Genomic DNA, 12,411 nt, shown 5'->3' with positions numbered 1-12,411 from the left:
GCTTCAGAAAAGGAGGCAAGAGGACTTGAGGAGGTCACAATTGGTGGATCCAGCTGATCCCCCTGGGCTTGGGGAATGTGACAGGAGCCCAGCAGAGGCATGTCAGGAGCCTCCTGCAGTCTGGCTTCCCTCAGGATCTGTTGGAGCAAAGAATTCCTGGTGGCTCCAGGGCTGGGAGGAGGAGTTTGCAGCAGGCCCCAGCTTGCAGAGACAGAGAAAGCAACCGCTGAGTTCAGCCCTAGAGCAGTGGACTAGTGGCACAGCAGTCAGCATGGTGGGCAGTGGGAAGCGTGGGACCTGGACAGGCATCACATGCCCTCATCTATAGTCAGACCTCAGTCCAACCCCATACACTGAGGCCCTCCACCCCAAAAGAGGGTTAGGAGAGGGGTGGTCAGGCAGAGGAAGGAACCATGGAGTGGGGGAGCCCCCAGTCTGAGAGGGTAGGACAGTGCCCTGTTCTCTGGCAACCCAGTCTGAGGGAGGAGTCCCAAGTGGTCAGGCAAAACAGGACAGGGAAGGTGATGATGGGAGTGGGCTTCTAAGTTGAGGGGATTCCTGAGCAGAGGGGGAAAGAATGATGCCCCCCAAAGTGCCTCATGATCTCAACTGAATAATATGATGCCATGCTCCTGGCCTCATGATTCGGCCTGTATGTTCTTCATTAGCTTGAAGTGGGGAGGATAAGAGTGGGGGCCACAGGCCAGAGTGGAATTCCTCATGCTAGCCAAAGGGTCTTTCTTCCATCTGACCCGAAATTCAACTGAACTCTAAAGGGGGATGGCTCAGATGTGGCTGAGAGGAATATATTCCACATATATTCCATAGAGAGTGGCACCCTCCCCTGGAAATGAAGTCATCTCTCCATTTTTGGGGCCAGAGAAGCTGAAGGCCTGGCACTGTGAGGCGTTGAATCAGAATCCTTGATGTTTGGAGGAAGCCTGGGGCCAACTCCTTTCCCTTCCCGGGCTGGCCAGACATGTCCCCCCAGGATGCCAATGGGGTTGAGTACCTTAGAGTCATCAAGCTATGGGGTTGGCAAGAAATGCTGAATGCGTCTATTCTGATGAGGGAAGCAAAGCCCTGTACCCAGGAGCCTCCAGTCTGATGGGAGACAGGCTCTGCCTTACAAAGCTCCAGACTGGCGCGGAAAGCGGCGGTGGACACATTTCAACCACTATACACATGCGCACACATGCACACACACACACAGGATTTGGCAAGAGAAATTATCTGGGCTTTGAGAGGGTAGGTCACTTGCCCAAGGTCACAGCAAGCAGGGACAGAACAGCACTTCCCTCATCACCCTGTGATCACCCTTCCTCCCTGGGGACTCACTCTCCCAAGTGGGGGGCATCTGGTGGGGATATATCAGAGAGGATGTCTTTGGGCTCCGGGGCCTTGGCTGGAGTTGATGGCCATGTCTGGGAGCCGTGGATGTGCCAGGAAGGGCTAGTGCAGGGGCTCTTGCTAGAGCTCAGGGAAGGAAGGAGCCAAGGCTTCAGGGAACAAAGAAAATAAAGTCATAATAAAATTACTGGGTTTCTGTGGCCATTCAGTCTCCCTCCCCAACTGCTCACCAGGGAAATACTCCCTCGAAATAGGAGACAGAGAGCTAGGAAAACAGGCCAGAATGAGAGGAGAGTGGGAGGAGAGAGAGAGAGAGACAGAGACAGAGAGAGAGAAGAGAGAGAGAGAGAGAGCTGTCCCCACTCCACACACACTCACACCCCAGGAAGCTAGTCTGTGTGTTTCTGTGTACGTTTCTGTTTCTGCATGTGCTTAATATGTTTAAGCCCCCAGGCCTCTCCTCAGCTCACCCTGTGTGTCATACTTCTTGCTGTGAATATGTCACCTGTGAGCGTCCGTGTCCAGATATGACCACAGCAAGGCCTCGTGCACATGCACTCGTGCATGTCTCTGTGCAGATCTGCCAACTACCCATGTGCAATGGTAAGTCTGCCCACCTGTGCGTGCACCTTCTTCAGTGGAAATAGGTGTGCACTGGTGAAGTCCCCGTACTGGGGGTCCCCACGTCTGCTGTCTCTGTGCATGGTCTCGGGCTTTTGCATTTTGAGAATGGGGATAGAAGGGTCTTTAATCTCCCCTGAAGGGGATCCCTGGGTGGCGCGGCGGTTTAGTGCCTGCCTTTGGCCCAGGGGGCGATCCTGCACGATCCTGCGCGATCCTGGAGACCCGGGATGGAATCCCACGTCGGGCTCCCGGTGCATGGAGCCTGCTTCTCCCTCTGCCTATGTCTGTCTCTCTCTCTCTCTGTGTGTGTGTGACTATCATAAATTAAAAAAAAAAAAAAATCTCCCCTGAACCCATCTGAGCTGGCCAGGAAAGAGGGAAGTGGATGGCTTGGAGAGGCCATGACTTTTTGAACTCTAGGCCTTTTCATCTTGGAAAGGAAGAGACAGTGGTCACCCTGGGGGTGGGGGTGGGACTCAATGGCTCCCCCAGGGTCCAACAGCCAGGCTTCTCAGAGAAGGGATTGGGCAGGGGCTGGAGTAGAGAGAAACTGGAGCTGGAGGCCCTCCTCTTACCCCTCCTTGGGATGAGAAAAGCAAGGAAAGATAGGACAGAGAAGGGGAGGCGGGAAAGAGAAAGACTTTGGGGGTCAGCGAATTTTTCTTTTCCGCTATTAACTGCTAAAACATTACTCACTTCCTGGAATAGGGGCTTCAGGTAAGAGGGGGACCCTAGTCCCTTGAAAACCAGTTGTCTGTGGGCAGGGTTCAGAAGGGTCTTTGCAGAGGCCTGAAGCCCCCCTCCTCCCCTCTCTCTCGGCTCCCTGCTCCTCCCTTCCACCTCTAGTCCCTCCACCCCATCCCCTTTCTAGGCCATAGGAGTCCTGGCAAGGAAAGGGTTATCCAGGTGAATGGGGTGGGAAGCACCTGCAGGATGCTTTTCTGAAGGAAGAGGCATCCATGGCCCTGGGGACAGAAAACTGAGAGGAGATTTGCCACCACAACAATGGAAAGAATTGAGCTGAGACTCTAGGAGAACTAGCAAGCATCTGATGGGGGAGGAGGGAGAGTGGGTACATCATCACCTCCTGGGAAGCAAGAAGTCAGTGTGGCCTCCTCTGGCCTTTCCCCTCTCTACCCACATCCCTTACACTTTCTGCGGAAGTCCTGCATCTCCAAGACCCCGTCTACACAGGCCGTAGCCACACGGATAACATTCCATTGACTCTGGATCCAATCCCAGAGGCAAGTTCAGGCATCCAAACTCAAATGAGGTTTGGAGCTGAGTAATCAGCTGCTCGGGCTCTGCGGACATTTTGTCGGGAAGGACCGGCTCCCCACCCCCACCTTGCACAGCAGATTTGGGGCTGGGGGAGGGTTGGTCTGTCACTCCCGTGTCTTCCCAGCCCCCTCCCACCACTGCCTTCTCCCACTTCCCACCTGCAAGTAATTTGGCCAATGGGAGGGCATTTAAGATTGCAGTGTGGAATCCCTCTAGATCTGTGTGTGTTTGGTGGGGAGGGGCTCCCTCCTTCCCCCCCAGACCCCCGTGCACCCTTTTCCTCTTCATGGCAGCAAATTACTTGTAATTATCTCACATTGAAAACCTTCAGGAGCTGCTCCCAAAATTGCTTTAATTGAATTAATTGAATCTCATTTTGTTGGGGGAGAGGATGGGGGGCTGTCTTAAAATAGCATATGGGGAGAGGGGAGGGAAGCCCCAAGTCAGCTTTTCCCGTGGTTGAGACCCTTGTAGGTGAGAGAGTGTGCTCTGGCTTCCCTATTCCCATCCTCTGGTCTCTGCGGATTCTAGATGCCTTTCTGCACTTAGGACCTAGCCTGTGCCCTGCTTTCAAGTGGTGGTGACAAGGAATTGAGACACCTAGCTGGGGGGGTGGGGGTGAGTGGGTGACGGGCACTGAGGGGGACACTTGACGGGATGAGCACTGGGTGTTATTCTGTATGTTGGTAAATTGAACACCAATAAAAAATTAATTTATTAAAAAAAAAAAGAGACACCTAGGTGGCTCAGTGGTTAAGTGCCTGCCTTCATGCCCCGGGGCATGATCCCAGGGTCCCACATCAGGCTCCCTGCATGGAGCCTGCTTCTCTCTCTGCTTGTGTCTCTGCCTCTGTCTTTCATGATTAAATAAATAAAATCTTAAATAACAAACAAACAAGGAATGCATGTAGGTCTCAGAGCCCGTTCCTCCTCCCTACCCTGAGGTGGGGGTGGTGGCAGAGAGGTGAGAGGTGAGAGGTGAATGGATGGCAGTAGCAGTATGAACTCACCCTGGCCATGACCCCTACTCCCCAATAATCACACCACAGTCATAAATGCCATTTGTGAAGCGCGTACTATGTTCCAGGCACCATGTCAAGCATGTTACAAGCACTATCTCACCTCATCATCACAGCTATACTGCAAGGCAGGTCCTATTAGCATTCCCAACTTAGTGTGGAGGAAAACCAGGTTCAGAGAGGGGTTAGGTAACTCGCCAAAAGTCACACAGCAGAGCTGGACTCTGGAGGCTCAAACCACTATTCTCAACCACTGAGTTTGGCCCCCTGCTTCGTTATTGACCCAATTTTCCCAGAGGAGAGTCTTCATGGGAAACCACCATGAAGCTTCTATAGCTCAGAGGGCTTGAGGGAGGTGAATGGGGCACACCCTCCCCCCCCCACCCCCCCCCCCACCCCCCCCCCGCCTTCAAGCCCATCCCCACCCAGGAGCCCAGGGAGGTAAGGCCAACTCCCAAGTGAAAAGGACTCCCTCGTTTCCCCTGGAAAGGTCAGGTGGATGGTGGTAGGGAAGGGGGCAGCTGGCCTCTGGCTGGGAGAGTAATTACACTCCTTCTGCTACTTAACTTTACAACCTGGGCTGTTGTTTTAACGATGCGACTCGTGTTGGGCTGTCCAATTAATCTCGCCTTTGGAGGCTTTCCGAGATGGGGCGGTAGATCTTATCTTGGGTCTGTGGAAAGAGGAGCGCAACCTGCAGTGGGAGGAACAGCCTCCCTGAGGGCCTGTGGCCTCAGAGAAGACCCAGGGGAGGGACCCGGGGCTGGGGCCTGTGAACCTGCAGAGCTGTGGGCTAGGGGCACGGGGAGCCCAGGAGGAAGAAGGGGCGGTTCCCTTCTTGGCACCATCATTCCTCTGTTCTCTGATCTTGGCTTCACGCACTTCTTGTATTTTGCCATCTTCAGGATAACCCTCCAGGTGTGTTCTGGTGAGTGGTGGTGACCACTGACGCTGGAGGGGCCTAGGAGGGGCTGATTGCAGGCCTCCTGGGGTAGGAGTTCCACTGACTTTTGTACCCCCTCTACCCTACAGAGACTCCAACTTGGGCCTCTCTCTGGCCAGAGGAGTTGGCTCAGAGTGCCTAGGTGGGCTTTTCTTTTCTTTTCTTTTAGATTTTATTTATTTATTCATTAGAGACACAGAGAGAGAGAGGCAGAGACACAGGCAAAGGGAGAAGCAGGCTCCATGCAGGGAGCCCGACCGTGGGACTCGTGGGACTCCATCCCAGGTCTCCAGGATCACGTGGGTGGACTTTTCTAATGCAAGCAGCCCACAGTTGGAATAGGTTTAGGCAGTAAAGGGGAAGACTTGGACCATTCTGCCTGGAATTGGAGGCCCCTCCCCCAATCCCTTGGGCTGGGCTGGATTCCCTGAATCATTCACAGCCCTATTCTCGGCCACCTCTCTGCCACTGGGTGCTGTGTGTGTGATGGGGGTGTGGAGGCCACAAATCTACTGTGGGGTCCAGGCTGAGGTAGAGCCCCTGACCATGCCAGCACTACTTTCTTTAACCTGGCACTTACCACACAAGGGGCTGGTTATTTTGTCTGGCTCCCCTGTGCCTCAGCCACCTGGTATCTACAGGATCTAACACAGAGCAGAAGCTTCACACTTGTTTGTTGGATGGAGGAGAAGTCCAGCTCCTTCTGGGATTTTCTTCTCCTCCCCCTCGGTGGGCTGGGGACTCTTCTGCCCATGGAGCACACTGGGAGGACTGGACTGGCTCAGTGGGCTTATCCTCTCTCCAGGTGAGTGGGGACTGAGACAGAGCCCAGAGGATTCCTGTCCCTGGCTCCCTCCAGAACTGGGCCAGGACAGAATTTGCAGGTGAGGACCACTCAGACTTTGCAATATTAGCATCTTTCAGTTTCACACTGGAGTGTATGAAAATGATCATTAGAACATTCCAGAACTACAACCAAGGAGCTAGTTAGTGGAAGAGGCAAAACTGACATCCAGTCCTTTAGCTTGGTGCTGGAAGAGTCAGATGGGAGACAAGAGGGCAATGAGCAACCAATCCCCACCCCGAGAAGTCAGAAAACAAACATACTTCACAGCCAGGGCCCAGGTTTTTGTACAGGTTTAATCTCTGAAAGCTCACAGTGTGGGGAACACTAAATGGGTTATAAATAGGAGCAGTTCCTTTGGACAGAGGCAACTGTGAGGAGCTGAACTGCCAGCCCACCCTCCCTAAGGGGTGTCTCTACTTACACTCATCCAGAGAGTCAGTTGTCCCCCATTCTCCCCAAAATGTTACCCTACTGGGTTCACAAGAGGGTGTGCATATGGGGTTGTTAGGTACTAAGGGTTGGGAAAGGAGAGGACAGGCTCTTAATAAATACCCGTTGAATTATAAAGATAATTGGATCTGTTATCTACCAAAACTGAATAGACATGAGAAAAAGGCTTTTTTTTTAGAAGAGCAAAAATTACCCATAGATCCACAAACTCCACCTTTTCAGCATCTCTTCTAGCTCACAAGATGGTGAGGAGGTGTATCAGTCACGGGGGTCATGTGCCCACCTCCAGGAAAACTCGGTGGGGGAGGGGAGAGACCTGATGGTGCTCAGTATGAAGACTCTGGATGCCCACTTCGCTTCTGCTTTTGCTCCGTGTGCCTTGGGAGAGGCCCAAGGCACACGGAGAGGAACAAATACTCAAGTGTTTCTCGTTTTTTTTTTGCCTCCAGGCAGTGGTAGACTGCAGTCCAAAGAAGCATTGGGAAGACTAAGGGTCCTGGGAGGAGTCTGAGCTTCAGCCAGTGACTCTCCCTCCAGAGCCTCTGATCAGCTGGAAGGAAGGTGTCCAGTCCACAGTATTGGTGGGGGGCGGTGCTTCAGACCAAAGTTCTTGATTAGGTAGGGTGTTTGGGTTACAAGGCAAGGGAGACAGGACTCCTCCCCATTCTTGTCCTTCTCCAACTCCTCTTGCTCTTGAGAAAATCCATCTGGAGCTAGTTTCCTCCCGGACCAGAAAGGGTGCAAATGTGCTGGGTCTTGGGTTTTGTGGAGGACAGGGGTTCCCCCCTGACCCACCCTTCCTGGGACTCACATCATCTGAGGAGGAGCCAGGACATCTGGGGAGTGATGCTGGTACCAGGCTCCAAAGCTGTTGCTGTAGCCACCACCGGTGGGCAGAGCCCCTGCCTTGGGCAGATCCCAGAGGGATGGAAGGGGTGGGGAGCAGGGAGATAAGGATGGGGGTCTCCCAGGGAAGTCCCCTTCCTGTCCTCCAGAGTTCTGCTTCAGGAGCTTCTTGTATTTGGAACGTTTATTTTGAAACCAGATCTTTACCTTTGGTGAGAAAAGGGAAAAGAAGGGAAGATGAGGAGGAGTATGTGTGTGTGAGGGGGTGAGCCAGGGAAACGGACCTAACTGCAGCTGTGGCGGGTGGGTGCAGTCCTGGGAGCCCAGCAGAGACAATGCTGCAGTCCTCCAGAGTCCTTGAAGTGGCGGGAGTCCTGCCCCTGAGCTCTATCCAGTTCTCCCGGTCTGGGTGCCCTCCTCTACCTGCATCTGCCCCTCCCCACAACACATTTTAACACATTCCCCCAACACTTACCGAGGGCGGGCTCTTAACACACCTGGAGAACAGCGACAACGGGCTAGGAGACCCCTGGGGGCTTCCCCCCCCCCTCCCCGGGGAGGGGACTGAGTTCCCAGAGGACATTTCTGGAGCAGGCCAGCTGCAGGAAGGTTGGACCCGCCTCACCTGGGTCTGGGTGAGGCCGAGCTGCGCGGCCAGCTGGGCCCTCTCGGGCAGCGCCAGGTACTGCGTGTGCTGGAAACGCTGGTTCAGGTGCTGCAGCTGCAGGCTCGAATAGATAGTCCTCGGCTTGCGGAGCTTCTTGGTCGGGGCCTGCGGGCGCTGCTCCGAGGGCTCCGGGGACAACGGCGGCTTCTCCGAGTCTGGGGGGCAAGCACCAGGCGGTTCGTGCGGGAAGGTGAGAGGGCCGGACGCGCAGCTTCAGGAGCTTATTTGCATCTCGTTTGCATGAAGGCCTCGGTTGGGCCAGCAGCTCAGGTGCGGGGCTCGGCCCGCTCTACCTTCCGCTCCACGCCCCCTTCTGACCCCATGGCCCCCTGTGCGCCAGGTGGCACAAGAAGCGGTTCTTGCCCTCAGGGAACTCCCACTCTTACGGGTCCTGTGACCCTAGGAAGAGAGCGCCAAGGGCTGAAGCTAGGGTACAGGTGGCGCCAGGGGCGGGAGGTCAGAGTTCAGGCGGGTGCGGTGGCGCCAGTTTGGGGTGGGGCGGGGCCGAAAGGCCCGGTAGAGGACTGGGCTGAGGCCTGGAGCTGAAGGGGGCAGGGCATTCCAGGCGGAGGGAACTACAGAGCAAGGCTCAGAGGCCCGAGACAGTGTTTGCGTGGCAGCCTCCCGGCTCAGAGAGGAGGGGTGGGTCAGAGGGGCCCGGCCAAGCGGGCCTTGAAAGCCGGGTGAGCACCGGCCCGTCCCCACCACCACTCCCAGCCATCGGAGTGCGGAAAGGGCCCCCAGGGTTTGCCATCCCCTATTGCAGGGCGCAGCCCCTCTCCCGAGGCACACCCTACAGGGAATGTGACCAGCTCTGCCCTCCCCCAAGGCCAGCTGGGGGGACCTTAGAAGCCAGGTGGGACTGAGGCGGCCCCCTCCCGCATCCCGCCACACTCACAGTGGGGTTAACCGCTCGCGGGAAGGTGGCCCGGGTTCGGAAAGCGCACAGCGCCGGGCAGCGCAGGCCGTAGGGTCGCCCCAGGATCGCGCTGCCTTGCGGTCTGGTCACCTCTTGTCCCCAGGCCCAGCCACTCTAGGAATCTCAATGGGGGAACAGTGGCCCTAGAATGCGGCGGGTGCAGGGTGAAGGGTCCTCCTTTTCCCGAGGGAGCAGCCCCAACCTGTACCAGTAGGTGGGGACACCCCGGGATCATTCCATTCGTGTGATAGAGCTGGGAGGACCAAGTGGCCGAAACGCCTCGGGGCTTCGGGCCACATCTGCAGCTTTCCACGCAGGTCTGCCGGGCTGTCCCAGCTGAGACTGCTCTTGGCTCCGGTGCCCAGACGCAGCTGGCGTCCGCCAGCTTCCCGCACCCTCACCCTGCCCCTCCCTCCGGTCGTGCTCCCCCAGACGTGTGGTTCTCTGCCCTGGGCCCGGACGCGGTGACCAGTTGCCTTCACCTCCCCCGCATCCCTCCCCGGTAGCCCCGGGCGCTGCTGACTTCTCAGATCCACCCCCCTCGACCCCCACCTCGGTCAATTCCCAGAAAAACCGTTGGGTTTCCGCTCCCGCCCGCGCCTGTCCGGCCTCCCCTGCTTCGACCCTAGCGCTCGCAGCCCCAGGCTGGCCGCCCAGCAACCGACCACCCGCGCTTGTCCGGCTGCGTGGAGCGCGCGGCTCCGGTGGGGACGCCGCACCGGGAGGCAGCCGCGGCTACTGAACTCCCCCAGCCCTGGGCGCCCTAACTCTCCCGGGGGACGCCCCTCCGAGTTCCCTCCTCGACAGCCGCCTTTCTCCACACCTCCTGCGGCAAGTCGCGAAGGGATATGCCCTGGTCGCGGTTATGCAGCCCGGAGGCCTCCCTCCAGGAGCCACCGCCGCCGCACCCGCGGGCTCCGAGGGATGGTGGCACAGCTCACTCGGAGCCAAACCTCTCAGAGGCAGGAGTGGACATGGAGTGGGGGCAAAAAGGAGGACTCAAGCCCTCTCTCAACTCCCAATCATTCAATCTACAAGGGGCAAATCCACCAGTTTCAGGAGGAAAATGCTAACCATCTAGATTAAGAACATGTATGGTTTTCGTTGGATCCGGGGAAATTCTGTAAAGAAAAGAAACTCTCCACTCTTCTGTCCTTAGACCCAGCAGAGGGAAGGCTAGGAGTGTGGAGAATGGGAATGAAAATACTGACCCTATAAATAGTTCTCTGAAGGACAAAGCTATCTTATGACCACCCCTCGACACACATGTACACACAAATGTCCCATACACTAAAGGGGAGAGTCTAAGGGATTCCACCATTTGTAGGAACTAGATCGTTTGTATAAAAAAAAAAAACAAAAACAAACAAACAAATACACACAAACCTCTTCTCCCAACCACTCCTCCTCTAAAGAGGACAGACCCAGAAGTTTGGGAGAGGCAGCTCCAGTTCTGGCACAGAAGGCAGTTAACTTTGGGGGATCTGAGGAAATTCCCTAAAATCCTCTTTTCTGGCCTCAGGCAGTAAAGATCAATTTGCAAGGGCCAAGTGCCTGCAAAACAGGCACACACACCCTTTCTTTGGGCCTCAGTTTGGCCATCTATACATCAAGGAGGTTGAATTCCCAAATCTTTGGGGTCACTTTTGGCTCTGATGGTCTGTGAGCTCATATGTTGGAGTAAGAGAGAGATGTCTTGGTCCAGGCCGACTCTCCTGAAGGCACCCCGTGGATGTGCATCCTTGGAGGAGCCTGTGCTAAAGACAATTGTGGGGGCCATTAGTGGGGGCAGGGAAGGCAGGAGATGTGAGGTCTAATCTGCAGCTAGTCCGGATGGGTATGTATAGTGTTGCAGGCACTCTGCCCAGACCAGGCCCAGGCCCAGGCCCAGGCCCAGGCCCAGGAAGATGGCCTGGCTCCTTGGCCTTTCTGAGGCCTTCCAGTGAGCACTTTCTCAGGGGCTCAGAGTTGCTCCAGACAACCATAACTGGAGCCTATGGCCTCCCTCCACAAAGCCAAGGGGTGGATATGCCCAGAATGGTCTGCTCCTTCAGCAGCAAGGCTAGAGTAGTCAGGACCTGCTAGAGACTACCTGACCCACCTGTGACTACTTGCTTAGAACAATGAGTGGTGGGGTCCTAACCCGAGATTTTGCCAGGCCAGCTTCCTCTCTATCAGACACATTCAGGCCCTAGCCAAGGGCAAGGGGGAGGGGCCCCCCAAAGCCCCCACTTCCACTGTCCCCCAGCTGGGACCTAACTTCATTTGTCTGGCTTTGGCTTGGGCGCTGCTTTCTAAGACATGACAAAGGCAGAGGGGCGACTTGGGGAAGGGAAGGAGAGTACGTAAAGAATCCTGGGGCAGGGGCTAGACACCCGCACCCACATCTGGATTGTTTCAGTTTTCCGTTACCCCTAGGTACACACAACCCCGCTGCTCCAGGCTTCAGGCTTCGCACAACTGCAAATCGAAACCAGGTCGGTCTTGAAAGGAGACCTAGATCAACTCGCCCCCGCCCCTCCCCCCGTCTCCCGCCCCATCCCTTCGCCCTCCCCCCACCCCCAGATCCTGTGGAATCTGAGTAAGGTCTGAATCCCGCTAGCTGCGCCCAACCAGGCGAGGGCGAAGTTTAGGGACGCACAGGATCAGGACCCCAGAGGTGAGAAGAGCCGCGGCGGCCGGACTTACCTGCCTTGGGCTCCTGCTGAGAGGGCGCCGCCGGTTGCTGGCAGGGCAGGTAGGAGTCTCCCGGGGTCGCCGGCGCGGTGTAGGAGTAGGGCAGGAGGTGGCCATAAGGCCCAGAGTAGGGCAAATCGGAGGCAACTGCGTTTGCGGGGGACAGGCCAAGCGGGTAGGTAGCCACTACCGATGGGACAGGGGCGATGTCCGGGAAGATGGCTTTGGAGGCGTCCCGGCCAGGGAGGGGGCAGGGCAAAGAGGTCATTGCGGCCGGGGCCGGGGCCGGGGCCGAAGGGCCTAGGCCATGGCCCGGCACGTAGTCCGCTCCCTCCGCCAACTCTCTTTTCCGAGCCTCGGGCGTTGGGACCGGAGGAGCCCCCCAGCCAGCCTCCCGCACACTTAAAATTGCCCGGAAAGTGTCTCTCTGCGCCTCTTCCAGCGGAGAGCGCGCGCCTGAGAAAGGGGTTCCGAAGGGGTGCCCCCCAGGGCTTTACCCCTCCCCCCTAAATCCATGGGGCCCCCCTCGCCTCGCTCTCGGGTTCGGTTCCCGGGACCTGACGCGGGCACCGCCCACCCAGACACCGCGGATTGGCTGCGGCGCACGGTGACCTCACGGGGGCTGGAGCGGGGCCCGCCCCCCGGGGCAGCCCGCGGTAGGGACCTTCAGAACCGAGAGGTCGGAGGGGCGGTGACACGCTCGCGGCCCAGCTACGCCGGGGGCTTCTCCGGCAGGGGCGCTGGGGGGTCAGGGCGATGGGAGCAGTCTGGGGACCTGGGTCTCAACGG

The 12,411-nt window shown here is 56.9% G+C and overlaps 1 protein-coding gene across 1 annotated transcript; it reads right to left on the bottom strand.

The window, feature by feature from the left end:
- Positions 1–6,338: 6,338 nt before the first annotated feature.
- Positions 6,339–12,112, bottom strand: DLX4 (distal-less homeobox 4). Its single transcript, XM_055338005.1, has 3 exons — positions 11,635–12,112; positions 7,986–8,182; positions 6,339–7,567 (listed from the first exon to the last, which is right to left on the bottom strand). Exons 1-3 carry the CDS (start codon positions 11,888–11,890, stop codon positions 7,322–7,324), a joined length of 699 nt encoding a protein of 232 aa, XP_055193980.1. The 5' UTR covers positions 11,891–12,112; the 3' UTR covers positions 6,339–7,321.
- Between the last annotated feature and the right edge of the window lie 299 nt (positions 12,113–12,411).

Source organism: Nyctereutes procyonoides, unplaced genomic scaffold (genome assembly GCF_905146905.1).
Source record: "Nyctereutes procyonoides isolate TBG_1078 unplaced genomic scaffold, NYPRO_anot_genome, whole genome shotgun sequence".
NCBI lineage: Eukaryota > Metazoa > Chordata > Mammalia > Carnivora > Canidae > Nyctereutes > Nyctereutes procyonoides.
The sequence above is the reverse complement of the archived record's forward strand: the minus strand, read 5'-3'. Positions and strand labels throughout refer to the sequence as shown.